The following is a 20,731-nucleotide window of genomic DNA, read 5'->3' as shown; positions in this document are numbered from 1 at the left end:
GAGATCTAAATTCACCTTATTCGGTGCATAGATCAAAAATGGCAAGAACCGGAAGTGGAGCTGGAAACGTGAACGAAAACAAGAATCAACCACCTGTGATTGACCAAGTAGTTGTTGCAGCAGCAACACTTGAGCCGATATCAATGGTTGGAGTACAATTGACTATTCAAACGATGTTGGATCGTCAGATGGAAGAAACTAGATGCCTGCTTCGGCAGAATTGGGAAGAAATTTCAATACAAGTTGAAGAGCCCGAAGTGAATGGAGGCCAGTCGGAAGGAGGGAACTACAGTGGGATCGTTGGTTAAGCTGATCCGCCATTGATTAGGAGAAACAACCAAGACGACAGGGTCGAAAGACAAAGATTTTCTAACATGCAAGCGATCGAATTTCACAAGAAAAGAAACCCCAATTGGAGTTATGGATTGGATATCAGAGATGGAGTTGGCGTCCATAACATGTGGTTGCAAGGGCAAGCTACAAACCATATATGCAGTGCGTCAGTTCAGAGGCAGCGCTGTTCGCTGGTGGAACACTCTGGGGAAAACCATAAGCCCCAACGAGCCACTGCAACTGACTTGGGATGGATTTTTGGTGCAATTCAAATGAAAGTTCTTCTCGGACCAAGATCTGCCAGAACTAGAGAACCAATTCCTGACAATAAAGAAGGACAGCATGTCCATTGATGAATACACCAATGCCTTCACAGATAAGATGGAGTTTGCTCTGCGCATTGTCCTAGACGAGATGGCGAAGATAGATAGATATGCAAAGGGACTACCATGGGAGTACGCAATGCCAGTACATCAGACACCTACCCTTGAGGCGGCCATCTGGGTTTCTAAGTCTGTCGAAGAAATGATCAAGGGCATAACCGCAAACAAGGTTGAAGTTGGTGAGAAAACAAAGTTTGAGGGATCCCCAAGATCCGACGAAAAGAGAAAATTCTCAAAGTCGGGTTCGAAAAAGTTCGAAGGAGGAAGAGATGAAGCAAGATGGTGTGATAAGTGCAAGAAGAAACATCTGGGAAGATGTGGCGAGGAGGTCACATGTTTCAAGTGTGGAAAGTCTGGGCACTACGCCGATGAGTGTGCATCTAGTAAGAAAGTGTGTTATGAGTGTAACGAAAAAGGGCATATCTCAATCAATTGCCCAAAGAAGAAAGAACCAGCAAAGCCAAAGACATTCCACATGATCCTTGACGAAGCAGATGTCAATACGAGAAATCAAGGATGAAAAATTTGTATTAAGATATGGCTAGTATCTGGAAGTGTAGCCTATTAGCGGAATAGTGTAGGGTGAACTTGAACCTTTGTGTAATCGTTTCAAGATATAATATAAACCTTGGTTTTGATATCTATGTGATATTTATGGTTTGTATGTCTATGTGATATCTATGGTGTTAATATCTGATGTGTTGGATAATTGTGTGATTTTTGTTGCTATATAGTGACGTGGTTTAACTACGAGACAATACTTGGGACGAGTATGAGTAGGTGTGAATGGTAGTAGAGGCCTATACTACCGGAAGCACAAGACTCACACTTGGATCGAGGAAAGTCACAAGGTTACCAAGAAGCTAGTAATTGATTTCGTTTTGTTCAAAGTATATCATTGCCATTGTTTCGGTAAGGACTAGTAGGATGATCGTTATTTCGACCCTAGTGGTCATATCAACTGATTCTGACTACGATAGGTTTGTTACGTGGTTCCGAGAACCGAGTTCAATGTAACATCTTACCTAAGTCAGAAGATTGAAATCAATGCAATCAATAGCATCGCGCTCGTTGTTAAGGAAGCTTGTAGCTAGAAATGCTACATGCAAAAATGTGATCATATCACATTAGAATATGAAGGAATGTATATTCCATTCTAGAATTTGACTCTAAGAGACTTAATTCTAAGTGTTGCATCATATGATGAGAGGTCATTAGAGCATGACCCGTCGGTCTGTTACGATAGATAAAAGAAAGTATTTATCCTAAGAAGAAGAAGGAGTCCTCAATAAGGATTTATTTTGTAACTCATAGGTTACGATTGAAATTCCAACATAGTACGAAGACCAGGTGCAAGATTGAGCATCGCCTGCGGTCAAGAAGTCCAAAAGTTAAATACTCTTTCGAGGAAACATAGAAGTTACAATTATTACTTAGGATAAAGAGATAATGTAATGAATCATTATCCAAGCCCTGTTTCGTTGATGATTCCGGGACGTAATCATCCTAAGGGAGAGATAATTGTAACGTCCGTAGATCAGGGCTAGTCAATTTAGAGACAAGGAACATCAATAATGGCTTTTTGATAGAAGATTATTTAGGAGGATTAGTCTTAACTAAGTTGTATTATATGTTACAAGGATTCCATACATATAAAGAATGTTGAAATCCGAGTTATAACGAAGAAGTTATGACTTGTCGAAGTTTCGAAACAGAACCGACACGACACGGCGCGACGTAAAAAGTGAATTTACGTTAGAGCGATATTTAGCCTTAGTGATCTCAACGAAAGTCGTAGAGTTTGTGAAACCGAGAGCGTGCATAAAAAGAATGTCCAAATCTGACTTCGTATGAGGAAGTTATGATTTTTCTAAATTTCAGTTTAGTTATATGCAGCCTGAAACTCGAATTTTAGATCAAGTGATTTTTAGCCGAAACAATCTAAATGGGAATCAAAGATCTCGTTATAGTGCAACGATAAAAAGACAGACGAAAACGGACGTCGGATGAAGAAGTTATAAATTTATAACAGAGTTTTCTTGTCCCGGCCTACTAAAAATAATATAATAAAAATAAAGTCAAAATTAGACGACGGAGTCTAAACAAAAGTTGTAGAGCATAGTCTCACCTACGCGTGGGTATAAACAACGTCAAAAACGGAGCTGGTATGAGGGAGATATGAATTTCTGAAGTTTTTAAATAATTAAAGTATATAAATTTTATTATATATTCGGATAATATCCGAAGTGCTGACGAGTCCGATCTGATCCGAAAGGTACGCCCAGTGTACAAGGAGGTACGCCAAGCGTACATGTCGACAGCGAGGTATGCTCCGCGTCGGAAGGAGTTACGCACTTAGTTTTCTTTGCTCACCATGCTCCCAAGCCTGACCCACTTAGTTTTCTTTGCATTACAGGTAATGACACAAGAGTATAAGTTGGTTGACTTGACGAGAGATTTTGGATTATAGACCAGTAGTTGTAAATAACTATTGTAAGGTTAAATTGTACTGTTTATGCTTTTTGGTCTGTATCGGAACATGACATCCCGAGGTTTTAGTATTTAATGAAAAGTACATTATCTTTGAGAAATGTTTAGATAAAGTTTTATCATATTTTGTTTGGGAACAAATTCCGTAAATATTTTCTTTAAAAGATTACTCTGATTTTAACACAAAGCATAAACAAATCGGTCTTTTCTGGCCGTGAAATTTGGGGATGTCACAGAACGCACATTGGGTGAGGAGGCTCGATGTACTGATTCTTGAAAGATAGCACTTTTAGGTTGAGAATCTTCAGAGAGAACAATAGAGAGAACGAATCTTCTAGAGCACTTCAGCAGGTACAAGATAGCAGCAGACTGATTGAGGAGGTTTCAATGCAATTTGTTACATAATCTTCAAGTGCAATTTCACCTTGCTTCTGGGGTTGAAAGATTGAATGTTGAAAGAATAGTCTTCATTTCTTGCTCATTCGAATGAAAATTCTTTGACACTCACAGATGAAGCCTTGGCTCAAAAAATCTTGATACAGCCTCCATGAGTCTCATCTACATCTGAATTCTCTTTTCAAAACAAAGAAAATTTGATATAAAAACAAAAATAAAAAAAATTTAGCACACAATATTTTTTGTATTTATATTTTCTGAAAAATAAAACAGAAACAAAAATATTTTTGGATTTTTTTTTCTTTTTCTTAACAAGAAATAAAACAGAAATAACACTATTTTTTAATTTTAATTTTTTGATTTTTGTTTGATTTTTAAAATTTTTAATTACCCCCCTTCAATTTGTGCATAGAAGAAAACTATGAACAAATTTAACAAAAACAAAATTATTTGGGATCAAAGTTCTTAGACAACCTGAATTCGTTTATCGGTACCTCCCCCTTCATGAATAGATCTGGTCAATTGTCGGTATTGTGGTCCACTTAAACACGAAAGATTGTGACAAAAATAGGACATACTGCAAGTGACAAGACATTGTGACCTTACAATTCTAGATAAAATTCCTAAGGACCATTTATCTGACGACGACCAAGGGTATTGTTGTCCACCTAAATTGAGCAGCGAGATCTACAGACAATCTATTAATTGTTCAATTTTAGATGTATTAGAACATGTTTCCCGCTTCCTGATATACCCTAATAATCAGGGACTTCCAGAATACTCCTTACTTTAGGTGAGCAGACAATTATTAAGGGAGAAGACAGATTCAGAATGCATATGTTGTACACCCAAGACGGATCTCTTCTAATCTCGCAAAGGGTGAAACATATAACTGACTAGATTTAGAGGGATTGAGAATAGAATGGTGCATATGTTGTGTACCAGGTCGGATGTGTTTCAATCACGTAGAGGAGACAACATATGGCTAACAGGTAGAAAGAATTGCATAGATAGAAGATGCAAAGAGATAGAATTGCATATGTTGTAGTCCAGGTCGGATCTTTCGATCACGCAGAGGAGAAAACATATGACTGACAGAAAGAAAGCAAGAAAATAACCTTCTACATACCTACTTTATCGGAATTCCCCGGTCGCCCCGTCAATATCGAAATTAAGGACAGAGTTCGTACATCGAGGAAAAGTTAAACCACGATTCTAGATACAAATAATTTAATGTAATCCACAGATTCCCATGTATATCTCCCTGTTCAACCTATCCGAGCACCGTATTGTCAGGCTAAACGGATCTATCTAAGTCAAGATTTGTCAAGTCATTAGATTCCTTAAGTTCATCTATTCTTAGTCAAGTCCATTAAACCTTTCGTGCCTACCAGCGCATCGAACACAGATCCTAGACAATTTAATTTTGGTACTTTACACAAATTCAAATTGCCTGTTATCACCAAGTTTATATCAATTCCCAAACAATAACTATAAACGAAAAACTATAAGAAAATAAAAGATTGTCTTCAAAACGAATCAGTGTAAGATAAACTCAGGAGTATCGAGAAGAAAAATCAAACTGTAAGTCACCGATTGAATTCGCATTCAGAAGGTCTGAGAACAGCACGCATAATCTCATAACAGATCCGAAAATTCTTCATGTCATTAAGCACTAACCTCATGTGTGATCCTTTCCTTTCTTCCTATCCCGTAAAGGACACATTCTCTCAAACAAAGTTCTGAGTGTTGCACAGTTGAGAGATGCCTCCTATCATGTGCTAGGAACAACTACTACCAAGAAACTAAAGTCTGATGATATGCCTCAATAGTTATTCCAACACAGAGTGGGATCAGTTGGTCTTTGGAACCCAATCCATTTTGAAACTGGGTCGACATTTTTCATCCTTGCAAGGTACTTTCTCCCATGACATATCCTGCTTATCACAAACAGAAGATGCAAAAATATTAGAATCATTAGAAGATTTAGGAGATTGAACCTTTGGTACCCATCTGTAGTTAGGTCCCATTTCTTTTTCAAGCAGATGGGTGCCTCATTACTTGCTTTTGAGCTTGATGTCGGTCATTGAGATGACTTTGACCTAGCCGGTCTTGGTTTTATTGGAGCATCTCTTGAATTGTCCTTTTTGGCCGGGATTCCATTCTTGTTGTTTGAATTTGATTTCTTGGCGTTGTGGGCGTTCCAGTCGCCATTGTGTGAACATGACCTTGAGGGGTTTCTTTAGGAAAATCTCCCTCTGGCGCATTCTTCAAGCCTTGTGCGTAGTAGGTAACATATGCGCGATTTGGAGAGTTTCGGGCAATGTGTCCAGGTGTTCCACAATGAAAACAATTCTTTTTCTTCACTGAGAAGTTGTCTCTTCCTGCCCCTGGTGGCGTACCCTTGCGTCGTCTCTGATTGTTCCCACATGCACACCTACAGCAAGTCGTCGGTTTCGCTTGTTTTGGTGGCATGTATTTCTTATCAGCAGGTTTGTTAGGAGTAACTGAGTTAGAAGCAACAAATTCAGAGTTTAAGGAGTTATTTGTTTGACAATCAATAGCATCAACATAATTAGAAGTAGTTATGTTCTCCTTGTCCTCATCTTCCGCTACTTTACCTACACATAAAGTAGAAACATCAATATTCTTCACCTCAACACCCTCAGTTAGCTCTGATTGTTCAGTCTTAACTGAAGTTGTAGCTGGTTCAGGGGTTGGGCCAAACTGAGCATGTGTCTCTTCCTCATTCGTTTCAAGGGGTGGGTTATAGTTGTCATTAAAGGGAGGTGGTACACTATGATACCCTAGACCCTTGATTTGATTATCTTTAAATGTTAATTGTTTCTCAATCATGGTTGCAACTTTCTCACTTGACACATCAAAAATTTTAAAGTTAAAATCAGCATTTTAAAAGCGTATCTTCAATGTTTTAAGTTCCTCAGTGACAACAACAAGTTCTTTCTCAAGGTATATATAGCAGACACATTTGTCGCTATAATTGTTTGTAATTTTTTAAAATCCTTAGTCTTGGCCTCTAACTGTTCTTGCAATGGTTTTTGTCCTTTCCTATGGGTTTATCGCTCATACCCAAGTTCCTCGTTTTCTCTCTTTACTAATTCAAATTGCTCTCGTAAAAATTTAATTGTAGCTTCACAAGATGAAGCACATGAAACTTCATTTACCGGGATGCTTGAAGAACTCATTGTTTACCAAAAATGCCCTTTGACTAAAAACTCAAAAGTCAACCTTAAAAGTCAATTTAAAAAGTCAAACCGAAAAGCTAAATTTGAAAATTTTAAAGTTAAACAAGAAAGTCAAAGTTTAAAGTCAAAGGTCAAACTTGAGGTCAAAGTCAAAAGTCAATTTAGAAAGTCAAAAATTAAAAACGAAAATTTTTGGTTGAAAATTAAATTTGAAAATTTGAAAATTTGATTTTTGGGAAAAAAGTTTCAATAGTTAAGAACCGAGATAAGGAATCCTTTTGAATTAAATTGGGAAGGATTGAAACAAGAGGCAGCCTAGCCCAACTGGTAAGGCGCGTGGGTTATGGAGGCAGGTTACCCGGGTTCGATTCTTGGCAATCCCCAATTAATTTTTGAACGCTAATGGTTGCGAACTTCGGACCCTTTGATCGAAGACTCGCTTGAGTCACGTGCTGGCCGAGAACGAGGCTGCTTAGCCGTAAACGCTGCTGACCGTGAACTGTCGAAAGACCGTGAACCAGCGAAGACCTCGTACCGCACACACTTCTCGGTCGTATACGAACCGTGGACAACAAACACTCGTGGGCCGTAAACGAACTTCAGGCCGTGAAAGCTTTTTCGGACTCGGGGTCGAGAACGCTTCTTCCGAGGCCAAGAACCCTTCAATGGTGGCCGAGAAACCTTCAACAGTTACGAGAAAAAATGACGTTTTTCACCCTTTTTGCTCCACAACTTGATCAAAAACTCATTTTTAGGAAAAACTCAAAGAACAAACCCCCTATTTTACCAAGAGCTATCCAAAAGCACAAAAATCCTTCAAAAATAAGATCAAATATGCTCCAGATCTAGCCAAAATGATTGATACAATACAAGCTCTGATACCAATTGTAAGTCCCTAATTCGCTTGTGTATCAATCAGGTCCGCTTGATGGTGCGGAATCCCAATCAAGCGGACGATGCAAGATCAATATAGAGGAAAATGAGAAGAAGAACATGTATTTTTCTTCACTAGGAAGTTGTTTCTTCCTGCCCCTGGTGGCGTCCCTTGCCTTGTCTCTGATTGTTCCCACAAGCACACTTGCAGCAAGTCGGCTGTTTCACTTGATTTGGTGCCCTGTACTTCTCAACAACAGGTTTGTTAGGAGTAACTAAGTTAGAAGCAACAGATTCAGAGTTCAATGAGTCATTAGATTGTTCAATAGTTTTCTCCTTGTTCTCATCTTCTGCTACTTTACCTGCACATGAAGTAGAAACATTAGAATTTTCATCTCAACACCCTCAGTTGGCCCAGATTGTTCAGTCTTAACTGAAGTTGGTTCAGGGGTTTGGCCAAACTGAGTAGGTATTTCTTCCTCATTGGTCTCAAGGGGTGGGTTATAATTATCATTGAAGGGAGGTGGTACATTGTGATACCCTAACCCCTTAGTTTGATTATCTTTGAATGTTAATTGTTTTTTAATCATCGATGCAACTACCTCACTTGACACATCAAATTTCTTAAAGTTGAATTCAACATCTTTATATTTTTCTTTTAATGCATCAAGTTCGGCGGTCACAGCATCAAAATCTTTCTTAAGATATATATAATGAACACACTTCTCACTATACTCTGCCTGTAATTTCCTAAAGTCCTTAGTCTTGGCCTCTAGTTGTTCTTTTAATGGTTTCTAGCCTTTCCTAAGTTGATACCCTTCGTATTTTAGTTCCTCGTTCTCTCTACGTAGTAATTCATAATGCACATGTAAATTCTCCAAGGAAATTTCATTGACATTGATTTTTGAAGAACTCATTGTTTACCAAAAATGCCCTTTAACTTGAAAACTCAAAAGTCAACCTTAAAATTCAAGTTCAAAAAGTCAAACTTTAAAAGTGAAAGTCAAAATTAAAAGTCAAACCGAAAAGCTAAACTTGAAATTTTGAAAGTTAAAACGACAAAGTCAAAAATTAAAGTCCAAGGTCAAACTTTAAAGTTAAAGTCAAAATTTTAGGTCAAAAGTCAATTTAGAAAGTCAAAAATTAAAAACTAAAATTTAGGGTTGAAAATGAAATTTAAAAATAAACGAAATTGATTTTTTGGGTTGAAAGTGTAAAAAATGCGAAAGTAGGAACCGAAGATATGATATTTGAACTAAAAGGAGAAGGCGGAGGAAGGGATGGGGCGAGAGACCTGTGACAACTGCCAATTTTCGGTCAAGTCAAAGTCAACTAAAGTCAACAAGTCAAACCGGTCAACCCAATTTGCCCGTAGGTACTAGAGTTTACGTTATGTAATTTCTAAACAACTCTCTATTCTAATGAGAGATCATAAATCGAAAAGTGCGTACATCTAGATCTCCTTAACCTAAAACGGTGGTACGTGGAGAGCCAAACCGATAAAACAATGTTACATACTCATCAGGAGTATGCAAGATCCTTAAACAAGGCATAATGGGGTTCACGGACCTTGCATTGCGAAGCTGGACACTCAAAAAGGTTACCAATGAAACCTCTCTCAATCGTTTTCACTCCATCTCTTTGTATGAGAAACCTCTCCAAGAATGTCAAATCTCTCCCAAATCTCTCTAAGTATGTGAAATCTCTCCAAAATCTCTCTTTGTATGAGAAATCTCTCCAAGAATGTCAAATCTCTCCCAAATCTCTCTACGAATGTGAAATCTCTCCCAAATCTCTCTTTGTATGAGAAACCTCTCCAAGAATGTCAAATCTCTCCCAAATCTCTCTTTGTATGAGAAATCTCTCCAAGAATGTCAAATCTCTCCCAAATCTCTCTACGAATGTGAAATCTCTCCCAAATATCTCTTTGTATGGGAAATCTCTCCAAGTATGTCAAATCTCTCCCAAATCTCTCTAAGTATGTGAAATCTCTCCCAAATCTCTCTTTGTATGAGAAATCTCTCCAAGAATGTCAAATCTCTCCTAAATCTGTCTAAGTATGTGAAATCTCTCCCAAATCTCTCTTTGTATGAGAAATCTCTCCAAGAATGTCAAATCTCTCCCAAATCTGTCTTTGTATGAGAAATCTCTCCAAGAATGTCAAATCTCTCCCAAATCTCTCTAAGTATGTGAAATCTCTCCCAAATCTCTCTTTGTATGAGAAATCTCTCCAAGAATGTCAAATCTCTCCCAAATCTCTCTTCGAATGTGAAATCTCTCCCAAATATCTCTTTGTATGTGAAATCTCTCCAAGTATGTCAAATCTCTCCCAAATCTCTCTAAGTATGTGGAATCTCTCTCAAATCTCTCTCGAAATCTCTCCCAACTTTCTATAATCACTCGGGGCATCCCGACCCTCGAATTTGGCGAAAACAGCCCAAAAACGGAAGTCTACGCGAAAAACGGACTTAAGGAGCCGAAACCCCTCTTAGGACCCGAAACCCCTCTTAGGAACCGAAACCCCTCTTAGGAACCGAACCCTTCTGAGCCGAAAGCTGCTGAACCGAACCCGAAAGGTCCTCTCGGGCCCGAACCTCGCATGCCTCAACCGAACCCGAACGTTCGGCACATTTCGGATCTGACCTCTTCTCTTCTAATGGCTACCGAACCTTCTCTTCTGATGGCCTGCCGAACCCTCGCTTCTGACCTTCGGACCGAGCCCTCGAACTAAGCCTCGCCTTCGCCTTCTTCTTCTGGCTCGCATTCGCTTCCGGCTCGGCACCAGCCTAACCGAACCTCGGCCTAGGGACCGAGAGGTCTCGCTGGGAATGCTTTTTCTCCCGGTTTTCGACTAAATTCGCGTTTTAGGCCCGTTTTTAATTATTTTAACACGGGATTTTCACCCAAAACTTTATTTTAACATATAAGGACCCTTAACTATTAATTAATCGCATTTTTAAGGATAAAACCTTATCCAAAAGAGAGTGGGTGAAGTACAAAGGTAGAGTGTTGACTTTACTTATTTCTATGACACAAGCAACCACTCCCATACCCACTCCATGTCACTATTCACCACCAGCCCATCCCTAGTCACTTCATAGGTCCTTTCTCACTATTTTCAACTATTCCCACGTCCTTAGGGCTGGAACATCCATCCTCTCTCCTCACACTTTAATCATTCTCTCATTTTTACCAAGAATCACACTCCAAACTCTCTCATCTTTTTCTCTCTAATTCGAGAATTTCAAGGCATACTCCAAGACTCTTCTCCTACAATTAGTAAGTATCATCATCTTTCTTATGATTATTACACATCCTCCTACTCAAAAATCAAAGATTGCTTACACAAACATCATCACATTCTTGTTAGATCTTCGAATCTTCAAGTGATTCTTCAAGTGTTCTTGGGTTGAAAACTTCTCTTCTTCAACACTTACCTACTGAAATCACTCAAGGTGAGTTCATACCCCTACATTTTTATGTTTTCTTAAGTTTTTAGGGGGGAATACAAGTTAAAACACCAAGAACATAACTAAATTTTTCTAACAGCTTTCATCAGAAAAGTTGGACTCCATTCACGGACTGTTTTGGACAACTTAAACATTTTTGTTTGAAAAACTGTTTTAGGTGTAAGTAGTTCCAGTTCTTGGCTTTAAAATGACTACTTGCACATCTCCATACGATTTTTCTACAATTTATGGTGATTTTTACAAAACTGCCTATCATTTCAAACACCAATCCGGACCAGTCTGTGATTATGGACTTTTTCACCCAAGTTGGAGGTCATTAAAAGTCATGATAAAAATTATGAGTAAACTAAGCACATTTTGGGAACTCTCAGAATTTACGGATTTAGTTTTCAACTTCGTATGATTTTTCTATGACTTTTCAAAAACATTGTAGAAAGGTTGAAAATTTGTTAACAGCTTATAACTTTCATAACACTTTGTATTATGTTGAGCAAAGTGTATAACGATAAGTTCTAAATATTGAATGTGTTTCCTTGTTAGTTTATCATCATAAACTGAAATATAGTCATTCATGATAAGATTATTCATTCATTTAGAACACGTATATTAAGCTATAATGAGCTTAGTTTATGGATTCATAGCATTAAGGCATTTTCATAAAAGAATTCTTATACATTACAAACGTTTTGGATAAACTATAATAGGTATAGTTTATGTATCATTTACTTCTCAAACTTATTTACCAAAGGTTTTCAGTTTAGTTCATGTAAATCTGTTAATGAATAAATTTGTGAGTCATTCCCTTCGGGTTACTTCCAAAGTAACAAAGTCAAAAAGTCCTGTAAATTGTAACCAGAGTCTCTTGTAGGGAGAACGTGATAGTTGTGTATAGATCTATATTGGGTTTGACAAACCCACACCAGAGCTGCTTGCAACAGCTAGACCGGCAGGTCTGTGGTGACAAGTGTCATTTAACGGCGACGCCTGAAGAACGTCGTATTACGAGGCCGTCTATGTCAAGTATGGTTATGATAGTTCACATGTGGTATTAACAATCATAAGATTTACGGGTTCTAACTTTAAATTAGCGAGTTATGTCTATTTAGCTCACTGAAATTACTTTAAGTATGGAAAAATACTTATACGCCTTCATATCAAAAAGGATTTTATGTCGATTTAAAATCACTTTTTACATCAACAATTACATACTTTATTATATACTTTCGGTCTTGGTATTTAAGACTACACATCATTCATTACGGGATTTTCTCACATCAAAAAGGGTTTTATGCCGATTTAAAACCACTTTTATATCTTTAAGTATGACAAATAGTTGTTCATTTTCGGTCCTGGTATTTAGGACTACATAACTTTTGTAAGGAAAATATTGGATTTTTCTTGGTATCATACATCTCTTTACAAAGATCGATTTTCAAACTCTTACTGTCAAAAGCTTATGAACTCACCAACCTTTGTGTTGACACTTTTCAAAACTACTTGTATTCTCAGGAATTCAGTGAAACAGGAAATCAACCACGTTTTGAGGATGGGACGATAAATCGTCGAACAGTTCATTTTGTATCATAATGTAATTGATTTGAATCATGTAAACATATACTTTGGTGTAACTTTTTCAATTATATTTATGATGGTTGTATTTACTTTGAGCACTATTATACTCGTTGTTGTGATACTCTACATGAAGTCCTCCACCCCCGGACGTTTCCGCCATCCTTGGTTTGGGGGTGTGACAAGACCAGGGTTCGAATCTTGGCCACAAAAAAATCCCTTTTTTTAATAGACGCTAAACAAGCAAGAGGTTGTTGCTAAACGAGAAGGAGGTTGCTGAACGCTGAACAAAAATGGGTCGAACTCCTGCTGGGCCGCAAACTCTTGGCCGAACATGCCTGTGGGCCATGAACTTCGGGCCGTATTGAGCCATACACGAAGAACAAACCCACCTTATTTTGCCAAGATCTATCCGAAAACGAAAAAATCCTTCAAAAATAAGGTCAAATACGCTCCATAGCTGGCAAAATTGATTGATACAATCCAAGCTCTGATACCACTTATAAGTACCCAATCTGCTTGTGTATCAATCAGATCCAATTGATGGTGTGGAATCCCAATCATTTGGATGATGCCAGATCAAAAGAGAGAAGAAGTAGAAGAAATCAGATCTAATTGATGGTGTGGAATCCCAATCATTTGGATGATGCCAGATCAAAAGAGAGAAGAAGTAGAAGAAGAATAATATCAATCTTCAATGTATTGATGATATGAATGAAGTTCCTTACACAAGATTCACTTTCTCATAAAAATACATTTTCCTAAAAAAACAAAGTATAAACCAATATTTTAGACCCAACAGTTACCAATTATTTTATTATTAGCAATTCGAGTCCAAATTTACTAATGTTAAATTAATTCATGTAGATCTATGCATGGTCATACTTAATTTAACACATAATCAATTATTAGATAGGATTGGAGCTATGTAATATTGAGTTAACAAACACAATTATGGTCACAATATGTGTTCTCCAGTATAGCCAAATTCAATACTTTAATTACTTATCTAAGATTGATTCGATCTTAGCTCTAATAATCTAATGGTCACTAAATTACTAGGTAATCAGAATCATGCAGATTAATGATCACTAAACGATACAAAATATGATTTAAAGCAATCTAGTATGAAATTAAGCATGTTAGGTATAAACAATCCAACACAATCCACTAACCAACTAGAAAAATTCATACTAACATAACTAAACCATAGTTCCAGTTTCATCTAGCTAACAAGAGCAGCTAGATTTAGCTACTCATAGAAACAATCAAACAAGTAAACTTCATAATTAAAAACATAGTAATGTACCAAACTAAGAATAAAGTAGATCTTCTTCCTTGGTTTCTGCCTTCTTTTCCTTTGAAAAATGACTTCTAGAATCTCTATTCTCTCCAGCTAACCTCTAAAATCTGTAAGAATCAAGAGTATTTATAATATTCAAAATCACCCTCCTCACATCGTGAGCTCAGTATTAATCCGTATCGAACATGGATTCTTGCTTCCGAACACTTATCTTCTAGAATCTCCATGTTCACATCGTGAGACATTACTCCTCACATCATGAGAACGACTTTTTGTTGAATTCTTCATCTTTTAAGCTTTTAACCTTCAAGTTCCGATCCTTGTCACTTTTCGTCCTTATTCTTCAAGATGACTTCTTTTGGTTGCAAAATGTAATTTAATCTTATAAGTACCATTTATCTATGCAGATAACCAAAATATGTATAAAAATGTATTCAAATATTGTCTAAAAATATGTATAAATATGGAAATATCAAATACCCCACACTTATCTTTTGCTTGCCCTCAAGCAAAACTAACTATTTTTAAATTTAAACTTTCATCACTAACATCACATAAGACAATCCATTTCGAACTCAGCCATTACACCAAGACTGCAATCCGCATATTTGTGTCTAAAATCCTAACAACCTCCTAATCCTAAATACTCAAAATCCTTATGAACCTTCCCCCCTTAGCTTATATGACACTCATTTTTGCAACCCTCCGAATCAATCCTCAGAAATCTTTCTTAACCTCAAGGTATTTTTGGTTAAGCTACCCAAGCATACATAATCTAGAAACTACAACTTTAGATACTATAATGGAGCTCTTTTGAATTCTTCACTTCTTTGAATAATTGATCTTGATTTCTTTGAATTCACCGCCTTTTTTTTATTTTTGGTATCTTCACTTTTGATTCTTTAGAATTTTTGATCTTTCGATCTTCATACTTGATAGCTCCAAAATTCTTACAATTTTTGGTAATTTGTCTCTCTTTTTTCTTTTATAATTTCTCACTTTTTTTCTCAAATCCTACATGATTAAGCAAGGTAGCTTAGCTTCAACCTTTATTAGTTAGAGATATTAGTCTAAGTGCAATGACTACATAAGCTCTCAGGGATAGATTTCAGGTGCAGGCTGCAAAACTTATTATGCCATATAAACTACCAGATTACCTTTCATATCTCATGACTTTTCACTAAGAATGTGAAGTCACAAATACACTATAACATATGTTGGCTCAGTTAAACATTTGAGCTCCCATTGCATCATCCCACATAACACTAGCAACTTAAGTTCAAACTCTTACTAGATTGAATTTTTAGATTATTTTTCCAAATTGATTTCTAAATGTTTCAAAATTTTAAATTTTAATTTTTTTCTAGCAATTTACTTTTTCGACCCCCTACCCCACACTTATTACATACAATTCCCTCATTGTATGCATAAAGTAATTCAAAAGCAATAAAATGGAGAAAGAACAAACTCCCCTGGGGTAGTAGTTGCGAGATCGATTATGAAAGTGTGGAAAACTTGAACATCTTGAATTTGTCATCTTCTAATATGGAACTTGGATCTTCAACAAATGAGATATGTTAATGTGACGACAAAAATTTGAATCCGAGATTTGATTCTTCAATAAACGTGGTGTAGAAAATCTTCAAAGCATAAGAGACCAATGTGGGAAAGCATATGCCACATTGCATGGTTGAGAGAAAGAGTCATAACTTACTTCATTATATCGCCGAAATAATAATAGTGACCCATGAAATAAATATGGAATAACGGTCTTTAATTTTGTAGAAATTTGGGATTCACGATGTGAGGTATAGAATCCACGATGTGATGTTGTGGAAAATCAATTTCCGAAAATCATCGATATCAGGCTCACGACATGAGATAGATGTGCTCACGTCGTGAGTATTGGGTCTCACAGAATTCTGTTTTGTAAAGCCTTCTTTCAATAACTGGAATGCAAACTTTTGTCTTAACAGATTAAGACCCTTCTTAAACTCTATATAACATGACTCTTCTCTATACTTGCTACTCTCTCGATTAACCCCACACTTATCTAAGACTGTGGGTCTCGACTCTCGACTCTAAATACTTGGCTAAAGCTTGTGTACGCTCTCATATCTCTAATTCTCTATTGTCTTTTGCGTTTTTCTCTTACAAATTTCTGTAAATAAACAACCAAAGGAAGTGGAAAAGAAACATAACAATCTTAAAGTTTTGTTACACAACCAAATCAAACCAAAATCAAACACGCCGAAAATAAACTAGACAAAAACTAAAATAAAAGGATAAAAATTAATCATCATTCTCCTCACCATGCATTCCGCTTCCTCCAGCTCCATCTCCACGTGGCATCCATAACTCCTCCCATGTTGGAATGTAAGGGCATTGGGGTGGTATTGTAGGAGGTCTCACTACATTCATATGTGCATATAAAGTGTCGAGAATTTGGGTGTTGTAGTTTACTCCTCCACAAAGATTATCCAAATACGTACCCACCCTACTCTGAAATGGATCAGTAGGTACTCCACGCAAATTCAGCAAGACTACACTCCCGATACTCCCCTCCTAAACGGAAAACCAAAGCTTGGGGGAAATTGGGGTCTTCCACATTATCTTGGAAGACCAGTTTTGAGAAAAACTCGACACATAGCTCCTTATAAACTTTTTCTTGAATTGCAAATAAATTGCTCTAGCCTTTTCATGTAAAAGTTATCCCATTCCCCATAAAGGTTTTGGTGAGAAACGAGTTCAACCAATCAAGCAATCACAACTCCCTTAGCTTAATCCAATTAATTGTGGGGGCCACCGCGAACTATCGACTATGAAGCCATCCCAATCGATTAGTATACCAGTTATACACTTCGTGTGATATGTTAGTCGGGAAGGTATAAAACGGGTGTAAGTTTGCAACACCACCTTATGCTTCTTCAACATCCCTCCTAGGACCCATTTTTCTGAAAAAATAGCAAAATAACAAAACCCAACACCAACAACCATGACATATTAATCAGAGCATAAAATATTTTTGAATTCCAGTATTCACTTCGTGAAGGTCAAACTCATGTCGTGAGTTTGGTGCGTAGGTCGGTTTAATTCCAAAATCGAGCCAAATTCTAAGAAAAAAAGGTGTAAATATCACATATGGTTTTGTCAAATAGCAATTCTAAACACGAATAAGCAACATGCAAGTCATATTTCGCACAAAATCATGAGTAGTTGCAAATCTTGAAGATATGAGTATAAACCCTGACCCCTTAATCTAGTAAATCAGTCAAGCATTAAGATAACTAATTGTTTACCTTAAAATAAAATTACGTATGCAAGAAAGTGGATGGTGGATGATATCGCCAAAATCAAATGTGGGGGGGGGGGGGGGGGCTAGAGAGTCTGAGTTCACTTCGTGAGATAGAATAAGGATAGTCAAATGTTGTTCTGGTAACTTAATCAGTGGTCCCGTGTTTTGTGATACTCACGTCATGAGCTTTATGCCTCACATCGTGAGTATGGTCTGGGCTGAAAAATCTGGGGCTTTTCAAATAAACACGAGGTGGGCCACGGACCACGACATGTTTTCGAGGTTTTTTCATTTAAAATCCATTTTTTTTCTTCTTAAAAATCATCACTCAATTTTCAAGGACCCCACACTTGATTTTTATTATAAATTAGATGACTTGATGATTAATATCCTAACATTCAACAAAAATGCAAAAACTAAATTAAATGCAAAAACGAAAAGAAAATCGCAAACCAAGCTCGGTTTGCCCCCCGAGAAGCGCTTCTTTTTGTTGGAGTCATAAGCCCGACTTCGTGCCACTTCACGTTGAAATTGTAGGTTTTCCCAACACCACTTGTATTTACTGCTCCTTCCACCTTCTTTTGTAAGCTTGAACTCTTCTAAGATATGCCTTTTTAGAATTTTCCATTTTACCTTTCACATCATTTTTTTCAAGCTTTCATTTAACTCCTTTATTCTCCACTAGTTTATGTCCCTCTTTTCCTTCATCCTTAAGCTTTAATTATATATCCTTCTTATCCATAATTGAACTTTTTAATTTTGAAGTAACTTTTTCCTCATCACTGGATACTAAGTCTTCCTCCCTTTCCTAACTAACCCAAGAAGTTCGAGTTTTATAAGCAATCACTTCAAAAATAGTTGGAATGGATGCTCTTGGTTTTGTGCGGTTTACTTGTTGAATCTTTTCTTCCATAAGTTTTTCCAATTCTTCAAGCTCATCTTCTTTATCAATGTTGAAGACTTCACCTTGAGCATCACCATTTGAAATCCATCTTCTATCCCAAAGGTAACTTCATCATCTCCCACTCTCAAAGTAATTTTGGACTCGCGAATGTCTACCAAAGCCCTAGAAGTATTTATCAGAGGGCGACCAAGAATTATTGGGACATTTGCATCTTCCTTCATATCTAAAATGACAAAGTCAATTGGAAAAACAAATTTCCCAATTTTTACCAAAATATCTTCCACAATGCCCCTTGGATGTGTCACTGAACGATTAGCCATGTGAATTGGCATTCTTATAACCTTCAAATCTGGAAGATTTAGCTTTTGGTAGAACAAAAAAAGCATTAGATTTATGCTAGATCCATAATCGTCTAAGGCATAAGTCTTTGTGTTATTTCCAAATTCACATGGAAGAGTGAGACGTCCAGGATCTCCCATTTTCTTTGGTAACTCTCCCTTTATTACTTTAGAACTCTGCTCACTAAGAATCACCTTGGAATTCTTCTCTAGCTGCTAGCGAGTGTCAAGTAGATCTTGCAAAACTTAGCATATTCAGGAACTTGGGACAATGATTCAATGAAAGGGGTATTAATTGAAATAGCCTTTACTTGCTCCATAAACTTTAAGTGTTCTTGCTCCATTGGATGAATATGAGCTCTAGACAGAAACGAAAGCGGAGGACGATAAGCTTGCACATCAGCTGAATTTTTATGATCATACCCTCCCCACGTCGTGAGCCTTGGATGCTCACGTCGTGAGTTCGAAGTTTCAGCAACATTTTTTTCTTCGAATTTGGACTTCTTTGGCTTTGGTCCGGTCTGATGTGGATCAACTTCAAGTGCTTCAAGGAACTCAGAGATGGTATCCTCTACAGTTTCTATCACCATTACATGTGATTGAGGCTTTTTATCGGGAATTTTTGGAGATAATTTTTCATTTACCAAAGTGGTTAGTTGTCCAAGTTGGGCTTCGATATTTTGGATCGATGCTTGGTGATTCCTCAGCAAAGCTTGTTGTTCTCTCATGAGATTTTTTTTGTTCCCTTATCGCTTCATCGGTCTCATTGTGTCTTTTCTCTGAAACCTCCATAAATCTTGTTATCATGGACGCAAGATCAAATTTCTTTTCAGGTGGTTGCTCTTTTTGATAAAAGCCTTTATAAATTTGCCTATACTTATCTTCTTTTTTCTTATTATACTCATTTTATGGAAACTACTCTTTCTTTGGTTTCCTCTAATCTGCATCATACTTATCTCCACTCGAATAGCAAACTTGCACCTTCTTATTTCCATTATCATCCAAGTGGCAATCTTTTGTCAAGTGTGGACCATTACATCTTTCACAACTAACTCTAATAGTATGAATTGATTGGTCCATCTTTTTCATCATTTGGTCCATAGTGTTTAGCATGGCTAACACAGCTGCCATATCTTCAAAAATTCCACTACCAATCCTTTTTGCCCCATCATGTCCAGGATTATGGTACTCACGAGAATGCTTGGAAAATTCTTCAATTCATTCCTTGATTTCAGCCATATTTTTCTTAGTCAATGGCCCTTGAGAATCAAGGAATTGCCTTGTCATGACATTAACCCCATCATAAAAAATAGAAACTTCTTTTTGCTCATTCAATTCATTTTGGGGGCAACTCCTTATCAATCCCTTATAGCATTCCCATGCTTCATATAGTGACCCCCCAGTTGTTGTTCGAAATTCGCTATAGCTTTCTTGAGTTTAGCAACTTTGGAAGTTGGGAAAAAGTGTTCCAAAAATTGCTCGCGCATCTGCACCCAAGTAGTTATTGCACCGGGTGGAAGTGCTTTTAGCCAATTCTTAGTGGCTCCCTTGAAATTAATGGGAAATATCCTTAGCAAAATTGTAGTTCGTGGAACATTTGGGATGTTAAAATAGTCATCAATGTCATTGACTTCATCTAGGTGCTTGTAAGTATCCTCATGATCCTTCCTAGAAAATGGTACTTCTTTTAGTGCGGACAAAATGTGTCCCTTCATCTCGAATGTGGTAGCGGCTGGAATCGTGGGCTGCACTAGACCGGGACCGGTGTCCTCTCGTATTTTCTTCTTATATGCCTCAATGGACATATCAACAATGTTTTCCATCTCGTTATTTTGCTCGTCCTTGAAATCGCTTTCTTCAAATTCAGTTTTAGTCTGGTATTCGGGGTTTTTTGGATTAGGATTTTGTTCAAAGCTTTTGATCTTGCTCTCGTCCTTCTTTTGATTACTCGACTCTCCTACATTCTTTCCTTTCTTCTTTCCAAAAACTGATTTCAAGTCTTTGAAAGGTGACTTCTTTGGCGGTTGGTTTTCTCCTACGTTTTTATCCATCTTTTTGTGAAGGGCAGACTACGGATCTTCAAGCGGTGGTATCAAATGTGTGTTGCACCCTTGGGTCATGAGCTACAGCAACAAAAACAAAAACAAAAACATAAAAACGAATAAAAACTA

General features: G+C 37.2%; 1 protein-coding gene and 1 non-coding gene across 2 annotated transcripts; one reads left to right on the top strand and one right to left on the bottom strand.

The window, feature by feature from the left end:
* Nucleotides 1-18,206: 18,206 nt before the first annotated feature.
* LOC145049475 (uncharacterized) lies at nucleotides 18,207-18,701 on the bottom strand. The gene has a single exon (XM_078997874.1). The coding sequence runs from the start codon at nucleotides 18,699-18,701 to the stop codon at nucleotides 18,207-18,209; it is 495 nt and encodes a 164-aa protein (XP_078854000.1).
* Nucleotides 18,702-19,893: 1,192 nt separating this feature from the next.
* On the top strand, nucleotides 19,894-19,999 carry LOC145056081 (small nucleolar RNA R71). The gene has a single exon (XR_013685618.1). It is a non-coding gene; the product is annotated as a small nucleolar RNA R71 (small nucleolar RNA).
* Nucleotides 20,000-20,731: the final 732 nt, after the last annotated feature.

Source organism: Lactuca serriola, chromosome 5, assembly GCF_051521515.1.
Source record: "Lactuca serriola cultivar US96UC23 chromosome 5, Lser_US96UC23_V15, whole genome shotgun sequence".
In the NCBI taxonomy this organism is placed as follows: domain Eukaryota; kingdom Viridiplantae; phylum Streptophyta; class Magnoliopsida; order Asterales; family Asteraceae; genus Lactuca; species Lactuca serriola.
This window is presented reverse-complemented; position numbering and strand designations above follow the sequence as displayed.

Coding starts and splice junctions, on each gene's coding strand:
- LOC145049475 (XM_078997874.1), bottom strand. CDS start 18,701: ATGGGAGATCCTGGACGTCTCACTCTTCCATGTGAATTTGGAAATAAC.